This window comes from Antennarius striatus, chromosome 19 (genome assembly GCF_040054535.1).
Source record: "Antennarius striatus isolate MH-2024 chromosome 19, ASM4005453v1, whole genome shotgun sequence".
In the NCBI taxonomy this organism is placed as follows: Eukaryota; Metazoa; Chordata; class Actinopteri; order Lophiiformes; family Antennariidae; genus Antennarius; species Antennarius striatus.
The window spans coordinates 8,867,018-8,887,891 of record NC_090794.1 but is presented as its reverse complement, the minus strand read 5'-3'; the positions used below and the strand labels follow the sequence as shown (position 1 = coordinate 8,887,891).

The 20,874-nt window shown below is 41.6% G+C and overlaps 1 protein-coding gene across 6 annotated transcripts; it reads right to left on the bottom strand.

The window, feature by feature from the left end:
• Positions 1–1,346: 1,346 nt before the first annotated feature.
• Positions 1,347–20,800, bottom strand: clic5b (chloride intracellular channel 5b). Of its 6 annotated transcripts, XM_068342215.1 has the most exons (7): positions 18,627–18,765; positions 18,032–18,208; positions 4,731–4,840; positions 4,515–4,640; positions 3,747–3,853; positions 3,345–3,526; positions 1,347–2,892 (listed from the first exon to the last, which is right to left on the bottom strand). In XM_068342215.1, the coding sequence occupies exons 2-7, from the start codon at positions 18,173–18,175 to the stop codon at positions 2,728–2,730; spliced, it is 834 nt and encodes a 277-aa protein (XP_068198316.1). In that variant the 5' UTR covers positions 18,176–18,208; positions 18,627–18,765; the 3' UTR covers positions 1,347–2,727. The 6 variants fall into 6 exon arrangements, with proteins under 6 accessions (XP_068198316.1, XP_068198311.1, XP_068198314.1 ...); XM_068342210.1 differs by lacking the exons at positions 18,032–18,208; positions 18,627–18,765 and adding an exon at positions 11,950–13,145; XM_068342213.1 differs by lacking the exons at positions 1,347–2,892; positions 3,345–3,526; positions 3,747–3,853; positions 4,515–4,640; positions 4,731–4,840 and adding exons at positions 15,607–16,334; positions 20,562–20,800 and having other exon boundaries at positions 18,627–19,520.
• Positions 20,801–20,874: the final 74 nt, after the last annotated feature.

Below are 20,874 nucleotides of genomic sequence, written 5' to 3'. Positions count from 1 at the left end.
GGCCGTTCTCTGATTAGAGGCTTCCTCCTCAGGCCTGTGGAACCTCAGCCCTCACCTCCTCAACGGGCTGATGTTGGTGTCGCCTGTCAGCCGTCACCCAGAAGCAGGAAAGTTTGATCAGTGACTGGAAAGTGAGTTTCTGCTCCTCGCCTATGATGGACCTGATCAGTCCAGAAAGGTTAACAACACCTATGCTGCTCTTCTGAAGAAATCCTCAAAAAAGCGTTTTAATTTTGTAGGTCTAAGAAATTGAGCATGGATTTGACTGGAAACAAACTAAAACACGTGTCAGAATACATGAAGCCCTTTTTCTGCTAATGCAGTTAGAGGATGTGGATAATTCAGGGTCTAACTTGTCACCTGAAACATATGGGCTTGTCCCTTGGGTACAATAAGTATAGTAAGCAGAAGCTGACTGAGCATTGAGGTCTATGGGTCTGGTTCTTAATAGGATCACAGGTCTGGTTCTGGTAGGTCCTCAAACGTCGAAGCAGTTTGTTTTAATCAGCTCAAGTCTCAAAGCAAGACTCAATTTGGATAATTTATTCCTCGGTCAAAAAGGTTTACTAACCCTGGCTATGAAAGTATGCTGTGTGTGAGTCCCTGTCAGCTTGTATGGACTCCCCTTCACTACGGTGGCCAATCCAAGGCCAGGGACTGGTAGATCCACTGGGAGTGTAATAACAGATTAATGTGGCGTGCCAGGCCTCATGACCAGACGTGTTTGACGTTAATGCTCCACTGTATATTATCCAGCTCGCAGAAATGTTGGATGTGAGCGATGGGATCCAAGGACAGGGATGTTTAGGTACTAATTACCAAACAGTAAGGCACAAGTCTCGTTCCATATTTCCTTACTCCTGTGGAAACACTAGGCCGTCTCCATTTATTTTCTTTGACTGTTGTTTCTGGCAAGGCCGTGTCTCAGTAAACACCACTCACCCACCATTGTAAATCCGACAGGCGCAGATCTTTCAAGTTAGACTCCTTTGAGGAAAAATGGAGACAGATCGGATGGCGGCGCTCGGGTTTTCCGTCTTAATGAGAGAGTGGAGAAGAGGGATGGCATTTGATCCCTGGCATGGAAGCCTCTATTTAAGCTTGTCAACGGTCATCACTCTCTCTCTCTTTCTCCTACCAATGGAGAGACCGACCTTCACCACTGGATTTGATCAGCTCAGCCAGGCGCTCTTAACCCTTTTCAGGAGAGTCTGATCCAGGATCCACCAGCGCCTTTCACTATCAACAAGACACAGCGCTCACCCCTTCCCCTCATGACAACCCCGAGCATATTGTTGTTGATTGATCACCTAGATGGAAAAGAAAAGAAATGGCAGAAGCAGATCTGTGAAAATATTATTTTATTTGCAGAGCTTTGCAATGAACATGGCTTTCAGTCATCATGCTCCAATTTCATATCATATGTTTGTCCAAACCACACAAGAGTCTTATGGTTCTTCAAGAAAGTCTCGCTAAAGTTGCAGTCTGACACCAAGCCAAAGACGACATGCCCCAAAACAAATTTCCATCCTTGTCTGCGTGGACAATGAAACTTTTGAACTTGAACTTTAGGCTGTGAATGTCGACAGACTCTTCATAGAGGAGGAAATGTCTCTTTGATGAAGGGCTGGAGGGCAGGGCTCCTGACCATTGCGGCCCTGGCCTGGAAGATGCTTTTCATCACAGCCCTAATGGCTCTACATAATCAGGCCTGATTGGGGCTGCTAAATAAATACTCTCTCCATTCATAATATCATGTGTAACTCAAGACAAAATCAATACGTAGACTGAACACTAATAGCTAGAGGCAGAACAAATGTCTCAGCTCTGGCTGCTCTACACTTTTCAGAGTGAGTTACTGGATGACATTGACATGGATTTTTGATACTTCCAAATAAAGGCACATGAGGATTTTTCACATTTTAAATCTTTACATCAGGTTTGAAAAGGGATTCATGCATGATAACAATTCAAGAACAAGGTTTGTTATGAGATATCAATGCCCCTTCCAGCTAAACTTCTTTCAAACTAATGTCATCTATCACAGAAATGTAAAATCTTAAAAATCAGACTTTTAGAAGCAGGAGTGAATTTTAAGTTACACGTGAGCTCAATGAAACAAAACAACAACACATAAGTCAACTGATGATGAATCTGCGGCTTGCAAAGGTTGGATTCATCAATTAGCATCAGTCGTCAATCATGGACGAATCGACGTGGTGCCAAAGATTGATAATAAACACTGAAGTCAGACCAGACTTCTGTGGGTTGAGGAATAAATAAAATGAATGACCTGACATAAGCAGCTAGTGAAGTGTTTGGTTGTATGCATGAAAGAGATGTGTGTGTGATGAGACATAAATGCAGACACAGACATGTTGCAGTGAAATTGTTAGTTCAGAAGTTTCACAGCAGCAAAATTTTAATCTGGTTCTAAACCTGTGGATTAAATTAAACTTGATTTACTTGCTGCTCCACTTCATTTATGCCTTGTCTGCTTCTGTAATCTCTGCACCGTTTACTCGATATACTGAAACTCCTCAATCCTGTTGAGGAGTACAAGCCACCCTAATGCACTGACATCTGTAACATGACTTTATTGAAACAGAAAAACATTTTTTCTTTGTAAAAATGTCACTGATGAAGACTCAAGAAGAGTAATGTGTACTTTGATAGAGATATTTTTGTGTTGTACTGGTTTTGTCTGAGCTACGATCAGTCGCTAGGTTACTTGGCCAGCCTCCTCGCCACGTCTTTGTAGGCGTTCTCGATCTCAGAGTCGGCGGCACAGGTGTTGGTGAATTCGTCACGTGTGTAGGCGTTCTTCAGGTACCGCCACACACCTGTCATGTCTGAGGGGATGTCGTAGTTGCGGTACTTCTTAGCAACGACCTAGGAGAGGTGACAAAGTTGAGACTTTGACATGAACTGAAGACCAACTTGGTTTAGGTTAGACATTTAAAACCCACCTTCAGGAAATCTTGTGACTGGATCTAAAAATAGTTTGGCAAAGAACTGCCCAACATCTGCTAAAGTGTTCAACTGCTCTAGGTAGTACTACTAACTTGTCATTTGAACTGTTGTGTATTCTACATTCTATTATTACCTTTTTCCCAGAGTGGCAGGTCTAAAACTGTTTCACACTGGAACTATTTAACCTTTTTATTGCTGTATAACAAGCAGTTGTAGGAGTGTTATGAATTTCAAAACAATATTTTTTTATTTGAAAATGAGTACTTGATGTCCAAGACTATAGAAACCACATATTCCTCTTTTTTGCAGGGTTTCTAAATCGGAATCATCCACATTTATAAACTCTTTGTCAGATATTTGTCCTCTTTTACCTTGACTATGTGCAGTTTGGGCAGTAAGTTGCAGTCTGCCAGAGTGAACTCGTTTCCATCAAGGAAGCACCGGTTCGAGAACTTCTCCTCTTCCATGCTGTCTGCGTCGATCTCGTCCGGCAAGACACTGTTCAGGTAGGTGTCCAGCTTCCTCAGAGCTCTGGTTAAACCTTTCTCCAGGACTTAACACAGACCACAAACACAAGGACGTAAACAAGACAAGTTAAAAGTGACAAAGCCTTTGTGTCGATAACCTCACTAGGTGGCAGTAAAACTAAAGACATGAGACAGAGGTATATCCACATACGAGCCTTTGCTACGACCTGGTGGAGGAACGTATTAATGGCTGCCATAAAATTATTTCATGTTGCTCAGTGTAAACGGCATGAATGAGCAGCCCACCAGGGTTGGCCTCTTGCTTGGTGTTTTTGATGTAGGCCGAGAACTTGGCGAATATGTCATTTCCAGCTGTGTTGGACTCTCGCTGCTTGGCAGCCAGTTTGGGATACCTGAGCAGACAGGGGGTGGGGGAGAGTGGTTGAGAGGGTTCTGGAGGGAGGCAGGAGATGTAGTAAGAGCAGACTAAACCATCTGGATAGCATTAACACCTGGGCTAGTGCTCCACTCAGACTGAAAACATGTTACACACTCACACTGGGTTGGCCGACTACACCATAAGCTCTCTCATGTTAAGGTCTGTTTGTAATGTAAAGAAAAACCCCAACTTTGCAGGCAATAAATGCAATTTTGAGTTAATCTGACATTTTTCTCTGCAGCTACTCACTCACTGGTTCTGATTTTTAAGGGGGGAGAGATAACAAACATAAATGAATAAACCTGGCTTGTCTTTTTTTTTTTTTTTGTCACGCTGGGGCTGCAGTCAGTGAAGTTCATATAGTTAAGCTTTTTGTTTTCACATGCAAAAGTGCCTTAGACACTTATAGCCATTCATAAACGATTTACGGCTTCTACAAACAATAAGCAGCAAGGCATATATGAGTTTGCATCACTATTCAAATAGCATATATTCACTTTTATTGGACTGCAGTGTTTCCTGGCCTTTCAACAGTAAAGTGAAATAAATCCAGTTGAAACAGCGTGTGTGTGTGCAGTCGGTAATATAATCTCATACTGTAAACTACGTGCTGTAAAACCTTCCAGTTGAATTACTTTGGAGGACAGAGCGTTTCCTCCAGAAACTCCTCAATCTTGTTGATATCGGTCTTGACCTCTCCGTTGAAGGTCAGGAAAGGAGGGTGCGTGCCAGGAGCGAGGTTGTGCAGATCTGCTGGCTTCCTGCAGAGGACGCGAAAAAGAAAGAAATCAATAAGGAAACCGTTGAGCACATCAGCGTGTTTTTATTCCGACGGCTTCCCATTTTCTAACCTCTTAAGGTCGACGGTGGTGACGTTGAACACGACCCCTTTGAGCCAGAGGATCATGAAGAGACGCTGGGAGAAGGGACAGTTGCCGATGCTTTCTCCATCGTTGCCTGCCTGCATGCAAAGCAAGGCGATTCAAAACAAGTCAGTAACATGTGACACATGATGGAAGCACAGCACACACAAGTGGAATATTGCCAAAAAATTTGATATCATTAGAGCCGTTGGGTGATAACTTGAAGACATTTTAAACATTTTCCAATGGATTTTCAAGGAAAGAATTAATGGAGGATTCATTCATTCATTTTCTAACCCGCTTAATCCGCTAACGCAGGTCGCGGGGTAGCCAGTGCCTATCCTGGCAGTCTCAGGGCGTGAGGCGGGGGACACTCCAGGCACGACGCCAGTGTACCGTGGAGCCACACAGAAACAAACAAGCATTCACACACACACTCACTCACTCACTCCTATGGTCAATTTGGGACCGGCCAATCAACCTGAAGCGCATGCTTTTGGAGGTGGGAGGAAGCCGGAGAACCCGGAGAGAGCCCACGCAGACACGGGGAGAGCATGCGAACTCCGCACAGAGCGGGACTCGAACCCGGGTCCGCCGTGATGTGAGGCAGCAGCGCTAACCACTGCGCCACCGTGCCGCCCTTTAATGGAGGATATAATCATTAAATTAATTCAAAATGAAAAACACCATAATCTATAGCACTGAGTAAAAACTGCGAATTAAGAAGCTTCATAAACCTGCACAGGCGTATTGCTGCAGGCACTGATTAATCCGAGATGATTAACAGAGAGGTTGGAGAAGTTTTTAAATGATGCATAAAGATGGACATTCCCTCTACTTTTTACAAAGCTGTCTATTGGCGAACCTGGACACCTTGAAGTGAAAAGTAAATAAATACTGTATTTAACAACTGCTACCTTTGACTTTGGGTTGTACAAATGTAAACACAATGCAAACTCACATAAACACGTGAAACCTCTGAGAAAGTTATGATAAAGTAGGGTGATTTTGTTGCGTCTTGTTTGCATTTTAAAGGGTTTCAAATGACACCAAAATGACATTTTATCCACTTATATAGAAGTTGCAATCTGTTATTTTGATTAACTCAATTTGACTTTTTTAAACATTCAACACCACTAATTTATGAACAGCTCTAAAATCTGACATTCTACAGAGAACCACATCATATGTGGTCTGCATGTTGTCATCCCTCAGTCTCATGCATGGATATGAAATGGCGTTGACACCTGAGTCACTGACCCAGCTGAATTAAACATACCCACCTGGGTCAATGGCCAACGGGGCACAGAGAGCAGCATTGCAGTTGTAGACAGACACACAACACACAACACAATGAGTGCAATGACTTTAAGGTCAAAGGGGTGAATAGGGATTTCACTGATGACACTAGGATTTGTAAATGAATACTCTGAACATTTGAAGCACGAGTAGAATTATATGTAATACTGCTGTCACTATCTTCATCTCCGACAATCACAGATATCATTCCAGGATTCCCCTGAATGCAACACCAGATACACCCGAGTCTTCTGCATTCAGGGTCCAGAGTTACTGGACCGATCTGCCAGAGGTTACATCAGCTGATTCGGCGACCTCTTTAAAAAGCCTTTTTTAAAGCTTTTATCAGTGATCCTTTCTTGACTTCACCTGAACTCTTGTCATCCTTTAAACTTTAAATTTGTAAATTTTATTTTCATGATTATTTTAAACCTTTCTGAAAACTGGAATGATTGAATGATTGTTTTATTTTTCTACTTATTATTTCTATTATTACTACCAGGTAGAAAACATTTTACCTTCCAGTGTGTGTGCCCATCAGTTCACTCCCAGTAAAGACCAGAACACTGAGACCAGTATGAAAGTAGCTGAGCCAACTGTATGTACACCATCCATTGATGTTCAGTGTTGTCACACTTCATGAGCTCATGTGACACTTCTCTCAGTGTATTGTTCTGAGAACGCTCAGCAGCACAGTCGTAACACAATACACAGCTGCTGATTATAGCCAATCAGCTTCTAGAACTCAGGGAACTAAAGCTGTTACACACAACTGTGGGCCAGTAGGCACGAGAAATGTGAGTGTATGGAGAAGCTGAGTGATCTGGAGGCAACTGTGCTTCGTGTGACCCATCAACATACAAATGTTGTGTTTCTGACCCAATGGGCATTCCATTATCAAGAGGAAAAGACCAAGTTTGATTGTAATTAATATTTTAAATATTTTTTATTAAACAGAACATTGTCATTGAATTTGTCCATTTAAAGACTTACCATATATGCGCTTTATCATATAGAATTAGAATGTTAAATGTTTTATCTCAATTTCACATGAGTGTTTTATCAGACAAACTGCACTCGCGAAACTGCTACACCTCTGATCTAATTATATTGTCATTCATTCATTTTCCCAACCGCTTCATCCGCTCGCATCGGTCGCAGGGAGCTGGAGCCTACCCCAGCTGCCTTAGGACGTGAGGCGGGGGAAACTCCGGGTGCGACACCAATGCACCGCAGAGCCACACAGAGACAGACAAACATGCACGCATGCACTCACACCTATTCGGTGAATTTGGGACCAGCCAATGAACCTGAAGCGCATGTTTTTGGAGGTGGGAGGAAGCTGGAAAACCTGGAGAGAACTCACACAGACACAGAAAGAAAATACAAACCACTGTGCTGCCATGACAGCTTCAATGCAAAGAAAATAGATCCTGGTCATTGCTTTTGCTTTCTAGATGGATGTATGTGCTAACACAACAGAGTGAGGTTGTGACGGCCCAGGCTTGAAGGCCAGATGAACTAAGAGTCGGGGAACTTTCTGTTACCCAGCTGACTGGTTGCCTAGGAGGCTGATTTTGCTGGAGCAGCCTTCACCAGATAATTGGGTCAACACATCCAGGCAGCGATGAGCTTTTCCACCTGCCTCAGGTAGACTGCCTCCAATATTTCCCACAGGGCGTGAAGCGCATCCAAGCATGGGATAACAAAGCACCGATACTGCATCTATTGAAGGTTGCATCCATCACCTTCTCTTTTTATCATTTTTGCTCCATTTTCGGCAATAATGTGGAGCGTCTACTGATGAATAACAACAGCATAATTTTGGTACTACATGAGTTTCCCACTGTCGACAAGCAGCTTCAGTATCTGTGTCACAACAACCCCAGGTCAGCATAGAGAGCAGTGTGCCAGTGCTGCTGTAACCCTACCTCTACTATTGAGTTACATGAACTTTCCACTGGACGCAGTGTTGCGTCAATAAAAAATTCTGCAACCACAGATCTGTCTGTGTCTTACCTTGACGAAAAGCTCAATATCAGGGTCTCTGTCTTGACCATTTGTGGACATGATGTCTGCAACTGGCTGTTACCTTGCTTCTTTAGTCACTGTGTGAAACTATCCTTTGGTTATCCTCGGAGGTCTACATCTTCCGGGGAAAAAAAAAAAAATTCTCTGAGATTGTCCTTTTTGAAGACAGCAATCCCTCACAGCTGAAGAGGATGCTTCCTAGTCCCTCATTAAATATCTAGAGTCACTCCAGGTGGTAGGTAGAGCCCTCACTCTGATTTGGACACAGATGGAGAGCTGAGCTACCTCTCACTGACACAAAAAGGAAAACAGGTGTCAGTCTAGTGCAGCAGGGGGTGGAGCCCCATCCTGCCATCTACCCCCCCCCCCCCGTCTCACACACATCAGCATCATCAACTTCTCGCCCATCTCTCTCATGTCTCACTGGGATGATATTTATGTCTGGGTTTTGAAAGCATGCCCTGCAAAATTTCTATTTCATGCATGTTTTGACTCACAAAGTTATACTCAATCACCAGTGGAGAAGAACCCCGTTTGAATTATTCATTCTTGGCTTTGGTTTTAAGGCAGAAACTGGCATTCATTTATGGAAAAATGGCCTAAATAGGTCACCAAAAATAAAAGCAGGTCTGCCCACAAAATTCTTTATCAGAACTCATTGGAGAGTTAATGTACACTCACTGTTTGATTTATTGCAAGGAGTGCAGTTCTGAGAGATGTGCACAAAAGAAAGAACCTTTCATCATTAGTGCATTTAAATGTCATGAAAGCATAAAAAAAGGAAAGAGGTGGTTGTTAGGCCTCCTTTTTTATATAGTTTCTATTTATAGAGCAGCCCCCTCTCCTGGCTGACATACCAACATGCAGCAAAAACCAATTGTATAGTACTGAGTCAATGTGGGAACAGTTCACACTTCCTGTATCATTTCATTTTTGTATAAGCCTTAATTAAAATATACAATCAGACTCAGCTTCAAAGAACTTGCGTAATGAACGAAATATGAGATTATGTGCCAAAATCTGCTCACAATTTGTGTCTCATTGATCAAATTTGGCTCCATAGAATATCTCATGCAATAGGGGTACAACTCCATCAAAGTTAATTTGAAGGAATCTCTCTTGATATTATATTCCTGCTCATAAAAGTAAATATATGACAAGACACCTCCATCTAGCAGGATATTTTTTGGTGAATTTTACTGTTGGACTTGAGCTGGATTACTCAAAATATAAAGAACTAACAACAGTATGATCAAATTTTCTCCATGAGTTGATGTTAAATGAAGGGAATGGGAGATACATTTTGAAGAAGATCTTGGCATGACTGTGAATTCTTAGTTGCTTTTTTGGATTCATTGAAATGAAAGAACCTAGAATTCTGGTGTGACGTGTTATTTACACAACATTTCGTCTAATTTTAGATGCTTGTAGTAAACTAAAAAGATCCCAGTAATCATGATAATCCTCTGAAAACTACTACTTATTTCTCTCTGTTTTCTATGAGACTGACAAATAAAGAAGATTTATTCCAACTTTAAGTGTAGGTTTTCATGGTGGAGGAGCGAGTCCTATTATGAGTGCAAAACTCATATTTTTGTAGAGATAATGACATTGCACCCTGAAAGCTGTCTACTTAAAGTAAAAGCTCCAAATTTTGAGAGAAAAAAAAGTGAAAATCATTACGAATAAGTCCAATAAATATCCAGCCCCAGTCAGCAGATTGTTAACTTAATGAAGCAGCCAGGAGTTGATGTTAAATAAAGGGAATGGGAGATCAATTTTGAAGAGGATCCGGGTATGACTAAGTTGATGAAGCAGCCTGGCTTGTCCAAATAAAGAGAATGAGTCCAGCACATAAGCTCTAGTTACAACTTTCTGCTAAATTTGTCTCAGCATGTGCCTGCGTGTTACAATAGAAAAATATGAATTATATTGTATTTTGTACAATTAATAAATTGTTGCTTCCTGACAAATTGATGAGACATAAACACCGCTTTAAAATTTAGCAGCCAGGAGTCTGTGTCAATATTAGCTTGGAGCTTTTTGCACATTTTATTTGTAAGTGGGTCTCAAAAGATATTAATAACTACTTTGCATTAAATGCAAGAGGTGTATTACCTTCAATGAGGGATTAGGAACCATATATAAAGAAGATATTTTAGAAGAAATGGCCCCCAGTCCTCTTGGGAGTAAAGGAAGCTCAATCAGTGATCTGTTAGGCTAATCATTTACCCAAGCATCAAACAGTAACATGTTCTATCTTTATAAGGTGGAGTGTTTCAATGGTCACCTTCTGTCAAAACACACCTAAAGGTGACATCTTTTCAATTTAAGCATTGTCTGGATTTTGATACAAAATATCCATGACTACAATCCAGGTGATTATAAACATAAGGCATCAAGCCACCAACAGCGACTGCTAGAGTCTACCATTAAAAACAGATTATCCCCTGTAAAACTGATTGATAGAGAGTATAGTATTAATGTGTTATAAAGTCGGCTGCCTTGTTTCAGATAGCCGAGGATGAGGAGTAACGTAAGTCTTCGTCAAGGACGAGTGTCCTCCTCCCTGCTTTTATAGCACAACTCAGTTGGGTTTATGACAATGGTTTAAGATTAAACTCTTGGGAAATCCATTCACGAAAAAGGGAAGTATGTTGTCACATCCATGGTGAACTATGGTCCATGTTTATCATAATTGTGAAATAATAGCAACAGCAGAGGATTAGGAGGTTAGAACGAGCTGCAAAGCCAAATCATACTCAAGTAATGACTTGATAAAAAGATCACTTTGTGAGTAAGAACATAAATTTTAGAAGATTCCAGTGGTACCAGTAGTGGATTCAGGGGTATGGAGCTGTTTTATAAGGCTGGAAAGGATTAAAATAATTGTAGTAATCTTAAATGGGGAAATATTGTTTGACATAAGCTCAGTCATGGAATAGATTAAACTTGTACCTTCAGGTACATATGTTGTTCAGATGGTTATTACATATTCATAAGTTTGCAAGTGATAAGTCTCTCCATGGAGATGCCCCATGGTAACTTCACCTACTTGTGGAAGGTTGGATCTTAAACCCATCTATGTCGATTCAACCCATTTTCATCCAAACATCACCTCTGCTGACTCATAAAAAAACACATGTAAGCTTAAGCTACAACTGTCATGGCCCACAAACAACACCTTCTGTGAGCTGAAACCAGAGCTGATTAATTCTGTCCTTTGTTGCCCAATCAGCAAAGTGACCCCTGAGTGTGCTGATAGTGTACACCTCACAGAGCAGCTCTATCACAGACACGCAAAACACACAATTAGATTTGTTCATGCGTGGAGTTCACTGGTTTCTATGGCCGTAAAGCAAACAGGTTAATTATTATATCAGGCTGCCTCCAGATCTGAGAGACAGATGAAGACAATACAGGGCACTGATATTAGTAAATACAATAAATAAATCACAGTTCAACATTAGAATTATCATCAAAGTGCACTCACTTCCAGTCACTGCCACAAAGAAAGTACAAGTGAATAACCTGTAGGCTTCAGCAATACACAGTATAAAGTGTACACTGGACTGAGCTTCTCACATATTTAACCCATTTTCATTCTCTTTTATTTTTCCTTTATGCATTATTTATCTTAAACAATTTGAACTTGAATTTTTGTTTGTTTTTTATTTCAAGGTCAACATGACAAAGAGAAATTCTATTCTTAAGTCTTGTTTTTGGCACTTTCATATCAACATCCATGAGAATGTGATGATAATGACACGTGTCGGGATTGTCAACATGGGTCCATGCGATTAAAATCTTCATTATGTGTAAAAAAGCATTGCAGACATTTTATTACCATTGGGACGGAACTTAGGGTGTTTCTTACCTTTACAAACAGAGATATGTCAGGATGGCTGGGGTCAACTGGCGCCGTACTGCTTTCATCCAAAGTGACATTCTCGAGAGGTTTCAGGCTGTACTCAACAGACTCTTGTGGTTTGGTGACGGGGTCGGGGTCGCTGTGGGTCATCAGCATTCCATCCTCTGCGTGATCTTCTTCGTGATCCCTCGGCTGGATCGGAGGTTCGTCGCTCCGTTCGCAGGGAGAAGCAGAAGACGCCGATGAGGCCGATGTGCGCCTGGATCCATCGTGCGCCTCGCCGTTCACCTCTACCTTCACCTCCTCCACCTTCACCTCCTCCACCTTCACCTCCTCCACCTTCACCTCTTCGACCTTTTCCTTCTCCACCTTCACCTCCTCCACCGTCTCATTCTCAACCTTCACCTCCTCCACCATCTCCTCTTCAACCTTCACCTCCTCCACCTTCACCTCCTCCAACTTCACCTCCTCTACCTTCACCTCCTCCACCTTCACCTCCTCCACCTTCACCTCCTCTACCTTCACCTCCTCCACCTTCACCTCCTCCACCTTCACCTCTTCAACCTTTTCTTTCTCCACCTTCACCTCCTCCACCGTCTCATTCTCAACCTTCACCTCCTCCACATTCACCTCCTCAATCTTCACCTCTTCAACGTTTGGCTCCAGCTCCATCTCTGCCTTCTCTTCACCTTTAACCTCTTCGACAGCTTCGCCATCGCCGGATGAAGAGGACGCGCAGGTCTGTTTGTCTTCGTCTCTGGTGTCTATGTAGTCCGGGGAGTTGCGCTCTCCCTCCGCAGCCGCGTGGACCTGCGCCTCGCTGCACGGCTCCACCTTCACCTCACCTGGCTTTTCAGGTTGGTGCTCTCGATCAGGACTGTTAGCCCCATCACTGCGCTCTTCATTTACACTTTTCTCTTCCACCGTGTCACTAATGTTGTCCATGCTTTCTGGGGTTATCTGAGGTTGGATGTAGAGGAGGAGTGCTAAAGCGGACTGACTGGTAGCACACGACCCGCCTGCCCGAGACTAACTGAGCACCTGGACAAATTCCAGTGATAACTCATGAAAGACCTTTGAGCCTGCAAGTTAACAAGTGATTTACGCCAAAGCACGGCCCGAACCTTCAAGGACGCAGTCAGGAAATGTTAGTTTAAGCTGATGAATACCTTGTGAGTGCTGTGACAAACACTGAAAAATATATTACATTGTATTTAATTTTTTTAAAAAGCATATGTAATTACGACACCTTTAATAATGTATCTTGTGTTTTTCTCCAATTTGGAGTAAAACTAACTTTGAATTTGAAATTTTCACTTCCATTAATTCCCTCCAAAATAAGAGTTGTAAAGTGTTACCAGTTTTGTTTTGTTTTTTGATCTTTAAATGTAAATACTGTACATCGTATTTCTGTGGGACAGAAACAATTAGAAGAAGGAGAAGGGTAAGTTAGACATAGATTAGAGTTACAGATTCATGAAGTAACAGGAGTGACTCTTTATCTTAACAGTATTTTGTAGGGATGCCTTTAAAAACCATCAATGTGGAGGTTTTCTCGGCATATCAAACTGGTTATAGTCAACAGGAGCGTACAAAGACCACATTAAAACGCAGACAACACACACATAGAAAAAACCCCACAAAAAAATACAAATGCATTTGATTAGTTTTACAGAAGTCCCTTTAATCTCAGATGACTTGCATCAACATGATAAAGATTTCATGTGGAAAGTAAATATCCATAGTTCAAATCCAATAATAAACTTCATCAAATAATTCTCTTTAAGAAGTCCAAATTAATAATTTCAATAAATTATGTTACACTTCATGTATCTTTCACCAAAATAGGGGAAAATTATCAGGCGCACGTTTTTCATAAAACACGGCAATTATCAGAAAATTAGCAATTTCAATATAAATGCTTTCAATTTATGAATCATAGTATTATATGTATTATTTTGTAAAAAGTATATATCACAGTGATGTCTGTCACATTTTTGGACACATAGTTTTCAGTGCATTTAAACGCATACAGAGAAAATTATTTAACAAATTGTTAACTGATATTGGAAAAAATATTTTTTTAATCTATTTGACGATTTGGATTGTACTTGATTTTCTATGATTATGCTAATTAAAATGCTTTTTGGCAAGAGGCACCCAACATTTTCTTTTAAAATACCAACTTGAGCAAGAAGTGCAAATAATACAGGACCTAAAAAGGCATCCAAACAGCTCCTTCCCTGTTTCTTTTCTATCCTGTAATGCAAATCGGGGGACAGTTCTTGCAACCATGTCAAAATATCGTCTTCTCAAACCAACAACAACAAAACCTTTGAATCTCCAAAACTAAATACTGACCAATAGCAATTGCACTTCACATTTCACCAACAAATGGCTACATTTATATTGATATATGAGTAGCAGGGCGGCACAGACATTCATACAGAATGTCCTCCAAATGAAAACACCACATAACAACGTACTGACAGATTATCCCCTGCAATAAGTATAAATGAGAGATGCTAGGTTAGAAGTCAGTTGATAATAAACTATTGAAAGAGCAGATCATGGAATCGTCCTCCCATATGAGCGGCGGCACATCGAGTGAAACATAACATTCATAAATAATACTGACCCCAGCCAACACACAGAGACGAGTTGAGCTTGTTTTCTGAATGATCACAGCAATCCGATTTCAAAGTAACATGTAAATCTGCCCTCAAGGCGGAATATGACACCCCCCTTCCCTGTATCCTGTGGCTGTAACGTAAATAAAGACTACAAATTCACTAAAAAAATAATAAAACACAAGTCCGTGCTTGACCACAAGTGGAGCAATTGGTGGTAAAAAGCTGACCAGATATAGAGCCAATATTGAATGAAATCTACTCATACCAAAAACGTTATTTTTAAGAAATAAAACTGTCGGGTTGTTTCAAATAAAGTGCTGACTGGATGATGCCTGAAAAGGCGTCTTTCCACAACTGACTGAGGGTCCGTTTAAACGACAACGTTTTCTGTGTTGAAGCTGTATTGATTCCGACACCACAAAAAATGGTGTAACTTTTAAAATCACAGTGATTCACCAAATCTACAAGGGAAAAGTATATATGAACTAAGTAGAGTCGCAAACAAATTTTAGTTGTTGTGCTGGCCATAGTGGGCCGTAAGATGTGAATAAGGCTGGCAGGAACTCTAACAAGCATTTGCAGTGTGTGCTGAGTGGTTTTCAGTCAGAGCTAGAGAGGTTTTCTGGAGATTTTCTTTTTTTGAGTGTCGTATAAACGGTCCCCTTATGTTGGAATTGAGAGGGCAGCCTGTGTCAGATCAGTAAGTTCTCTTCCCTCCACTCCCCACCCAACTATAAAGAGTTATTCTTCAAATTTAAATTGAATTTCCTCTTTTTTGCTGTGCGTAAATTAGTGCAACACAATGAATGCCATCAAACCAAAGATTGTCTGAAAGGGTGCACACTTGCACCCATTCCCAGCATTACTGCTCTGCTTTTCAAACACCTTCGTATTTTTCAGGTACAAAACCTTCAGGATAAAAATATTTTTTTGACTGTGCTAATAAATTAATGTGATCTGGTTCAAGGCTTTGGTCAGCGAAGGTTAATGCACACCAGAACCACAGGTTAAAATTCCTCTCTCAGATTTCTTTCAGTGGTTAAGTGACAATGAAAACAAAATACTGGTATTCAGTAAAATTCACAATCAAAGCAAAGTCAATATTAAGTCCAAGAAAAGGTTTACTACGTTTATTCAGCCTGAACCAGAAGCACATCCTAGACATTTCCCTCACAGGCTGTACCTCTGCAAGTGATTAGGAGATTAGATTCCCTTGATCTCCAGCTAATAAAACGATCTGCACAATGGTAGTCATAAAAGGGAGGCGTTTAGGCAATGCTTCTGGACAGAGCGGACTACCTTGGGGAGAATACCTCCTCTTCTTTTATGCCTGTCTTCATTTCTGTTTCTTCAGCTACAGGTGCAGGTCCTCTTGCAACAATGGCTGCGACATTTCCCTTCTTCTGTGTTTCAGCAAAGGCAACTGTTTGAGCGTCACTTCTTTAATGTAGATGACCAGGAACCCGATAACCATCACTGCACCAAGGATAGAGCCTATAATTGGGGCGTAAGAATCCTGATTCACTCTGGGAGGGGTGCTGGGCACGAGCGGAGTTGGCTCCTGGGACAGCAGGTCTCTGACATTAAGGAGGGAGCCATTGTTGGGTAAAGGTCGGATGCGCAGGATGTAGCACATGAGGGGATAAATGTCGACGGACCGCATGGAGGTCTTGACGTAGCCTGGGCGAAAATTTGGCCCACGGGCCATGAACACAGGCTGCATGCTATGTAAGGTGTTGTTATAACCATGATTTCCCACTGGAGAGAAAAGACAACAAATGTATTTTGAAAAGGAACAAGCTTTGTAATTATTTTTGCAGTCTACAGTTCTCACATCCCGACAAAACACATCTTGTTTAGAGATTTATAGAAAGCTGCACTGCTGTTCTCTCACATTATTTACTACTGTCACTGCCCCCACCCCCCTCCCCTGGAGACTATACTACTAAATCAATCACTGAAGCACAAAAGGAAACCCGAATTTATCACACACAAGCAAGAGACCTTTGACTCCAACTGGCTAATTAGCTCAATGCAGTTCCACACCTGAAACCCGATGCATTTATCCTGCTGTTGAGTCATCTGGTTACAGTTTACCAGAACTACAAGTGGAGACAGCGTCAGTGTGTTTAATTACCATCCAATCAGGTTCACTCTGCAGCTTACGTTTTTTTTTTTAATCTTACATTAAATGAATGAGGATGAGTGATAACACTAAAGTGTAGAATGTACATTAATAAATAAAGATTAAAGAAGAATAAAGAATAGAAACAGGACATGAAGGTAGCTGGTGTGAGAGAAGAGGATGCAGAAGACAGGGTTAGATGGAGACAACTGATTCGCTGTGGCGACCCCTGAAGGGAAAAGCCGAAAGGTGAAGAAGAAAGAAGAATAAAGAATACATCAATTTGAAGATTAAATATAATTTCTTTGTTTGGAAAACCATTGTATTTTCTTTTTTATTAAAATAAGTGTTATCATGACTTCTTCAGACATCATGTTGCAAGTTCACCAGTGTCTTCATTGTAACACAATAAAATACTAAATATTCAAGACAGCATCATCCATCTGAGCAGCTTCACACATCTGACAGTTAAGTGTAGGCTCAGTCATTTCATTGATCAACAAGAGGGATTATTGGGGGTTAGGCAATGATGATGAATATTAACTGGGGAGAGGGGGTCCTTTCTACCCAGCACTGTAAATGGAAAAGAAAAGAAATGGAAATGGAAAAATGGAACAAAAAGATTTCAATCGTTCCATATTTTGATAACAGTATTATGAAAGCCATTCTTCTGTTCTACTTCAAACTTCAAAATCTACAGACAGCTGTCAAAACCAGGAGTGTTTCTTCATCGAAGGTTGTCTTGTTTGGGTACATGTGAACACGAAAATCACATTTGGACAAAACAAGCAGCACGAGATCACCTCTGTCTAGAAAGACTGGTTTGTTAGTGAGAGAAAACAAACCACACAGGTCTTTACGATGGCAAATATTGGATTAAAGAGTGACGTCTAAAGCCAAACTACCCATAATGTCCTCTGCTGATCATGAAATGTGTGGAGAAGGTGATGTCATTGGTCATTTCTCCATCCCGTGTACTACTTGTATTTATATAATTATTAGTAGTAACATGTACATTCATCAGAGCAGGTATTTTACCTGATAAATAACTGTCAGTAGTGTCTCTCTAGCAATTTGTTACATGCACACACACACACACACACACACACACGCACACACACACTAAAACACACACACATACACAAACACACTCACACACCCTTGCTGTTTCTATGGTTATACAAATCTGCTTTTCTTTGTTAATTAAAGCTGAAGTAAAATAGTCTGGCTTTGTTCACTGACTGAAAACAATCTCTTGTGAAGCTATTAATAGAGAGAACAAACTCTTTTATGCTGTTATGAAGCATTACACTGAGGCTCGGGTACTTACACATGAAGCGGCCAGTCCTGTTCTGCTTGATAGTCCAACCCTCCTTAGCCTCGATAATGATGGGCATGATTCTACTGTTGTGCTGATAATGGAAGTGAGCAGGAATGTCGTCCTTCTTATACACCAGCATGTTGGGGTTTGCATCCATTAGCTTGCTATACACTTCATCCAGCTTCCCTGAAAATTACATTTTAGCAGGTTTGTTAAAGAACAATAAACAGCATAAAATCAGAATTTAAAACGCAGATAAGGAAGTAATTGACATTTGGTGTCAAAATGCTTTTACTTATTCGCTGTCATGCCAAGAAACAAATAAGAAACTTATCCAATCTGTAAACTCTGGATTAAACTTTGTTTATTCTCGTTGAACTAATTAGTGAGATGCAGAATATTTATTCCCTTTTGGCAGATGCACTCTATATGCAATGCTTCACCGTCTCCCAGCTGCAGCTTCATATTTAATGTACAGACATGACAGCGGCATTGATGTCCTCTCCTAACTCTCAGTAAGATAGCAAATTAGCATATTTCCAAAAATGCCACGCACTACTCCTGTTAATTGACATCCCAGCACAGCAGATGTTTTAAGATATACCTTGTTTTGGCAGGATTGCCACCACTGGACTCTTATCCACCAGGGTGTACAGGTCTCTGCTCACATACTCATCCAGTTCTATGATTTTATCGCTTGAAAGCTGTGCCATCCCGTGGTCGCTGGTTACTATCAGGTTCACTTTCTCATAAAGCCCAGCCTTCTTCAGCTCATTCATGAGGAAGCCGAGCTTCTCATCAATCCCAGCAATGACATCATCCATGGAGGAACTCTGAGGACCCAGGTCGTGGCCGCTCCTATCCGGCTCTTCCCAGTACAGAAGTCCAAAATCTACTGCTTCTCCGTCAGGTGCTGAGAACCACTCAATAATCCTCTCAACTCTTGTTTCAAAGGAGACTGAGGCATTGTATGGAAGGTATCGATTGGGGAACATGCCATGGATCTTCACATCAGTCCCTGGCCACATTGCGGCCCCACTACGCCGTCCAGCTTTTTGGATAGTAACCCACAGTGGCACCGCCTCCTCCCACCATCGTGACTCATAAACATTCCCCGTTTTCATGGAGAATGACTGGTTCAGTCCAGGATCATACATCTCATTGGCCACAATGCCGTGCGTCTCGGGATACAGCCCCGTCACCAGGGTGTAGTGGTTGGGAAAGGCTTTGGTAATATAGGTGCACTCCACTTGCTCCACCATCACCCCCTGATTCATGATGCTGTTGAAGTTAGGGGTTGGGACTCGGAGAATGTAATCCCAGCGGAATCCATCGAAAGACAAGAGCAGCAGCTTGGGCCGAGCCGCCACACTCACCCCATGTTTGTTCAAGCTGTGGAGGGAGACCAGAGGCAGCAGGAGGGCGTACAGGCAGAACAGAGGACGGCAGCCTCCTCGCAGTGAGCAGCCCGACATTGTGTGGAGTGTGACGAGACCACCTGCAAACACACACATGATTGGGCAATGTTAAACATTATATATTGGGTACATATGTTTTCTTTAACATGACCAATTGCTCCAGAATTTAAAAATATTTATTTTCATGCATGACAAATAATTATTATGCAATTTTGTTGGCGCGGTAGGATATGACCAAATGAACGATCCATTACATTTTGAAAGTGATCTGTATCAGGACCACAACTCACTGTGCTCAAAGACACGAGTGAAGCGGGGCTGCACTGACAGCTTTCCTGCCAGGAGACAGCACCAAGAAAATCAAAGATGAATTTGAAGTCCTAGACATTTTTAAAGTAGCTGTCAAAAGTATGTTACTGTAGTGACCTTGTCTTCAGTGATCCTGCTGTATATTCCAACAACAAAAAATTAATTGTGTCTTCATTTGCTGTCAACTCTGGTAATTATTTGTATTGTACTATGAAATATTATTGCCTACACAAATTTGCAACGAATTTGGAAAGAGTCAGGTGAACATTTCAAATCCCATCTGAGAGGCTTATTCATGTCTAACTGATTCATCAACAATAGATTGTAAAAAACAAAAACAAAAAAAAAACAACCAACGAAATTAATCAGTTGCAGCACTGGCAGAGGAAGTTAAATCGATTAAGGCTCAAATTCAAAGTCGTGCAGTGCATAGATATTAATTTTATATCAGGCTCTACATAACATGGACTTGACAGGAGCTGCGTCGACATAAGGGCAAGCATCAGGAGAACGAATACTGTATGTCTGTGTAAATGCTGCAGATATTCACACAGACATAAGAGAGACATTATAAGAAGATTCTCTTATAGATGTCTGGCACACATCTGTAAAATACTCCTGCACAAAGTAGTTAATGACAGCCTTCCTGATGACAGTCTGAGTAAACAGGCTCAGTGTGAGTGATGCACAGCTACAGACTACAATACCATACACAGCAGCAGCAGGTTCATTTCACGAGTGGGGTATCTGATGCAATGCAATGAAAGAAAACATGCACGATATTCAAATACATTTGCAGTCAGGAACCTCACCTTATCTGATCCTGCAACCGACTCCCCCCTCAGCTGCACACAGAGATAAAAACAGCTCGGATGCCCCTAGAAGTCCCGCCTTTCAACCTGCTCTGACGGTTTTCACACCGCTGCCCCCTCCTGTAATATGGATGCTGGATCAAACAGGACGATCCGCGCGCAAGAGATCCTCCAGCGCGTTCCGCAGGCGCACGCTTCCCGTCGTGGAGAGTGCGTCCTCCAAATCCAACACACCGGTCTCAATGACGTAATGTGGAGCCAGGACGAGCGATGGGGGGGGGGGGGGTGGCAGGCGACCGGGATGGAGGGGAGG

Bases quoted from the DNA above. Each gene is read 5' to 3' on its own strand.
- clic5b (XM_068342210.1), bottom strand. From the start codon at position 12,888: ATGGACAACATTAGTGACACGGTGGAAGAGAAAAGTGTAAATGAAGAG. The intron at 3,527-3,746 runs GTGGGCTGCTCA...GTCTGTGTTAAG, and splicing joins CAAGCAAGAGGCCAACCCTG to TCCTGGAGAAAGGTTTAACC. The intron at 2,893-3,344 runs GTAAAAGAGGAC...CACCTCTCCTAG, and splicing joins CCAAACTGCACATAGTCAAG to GTCGTTGCTAAGAAGTACCG.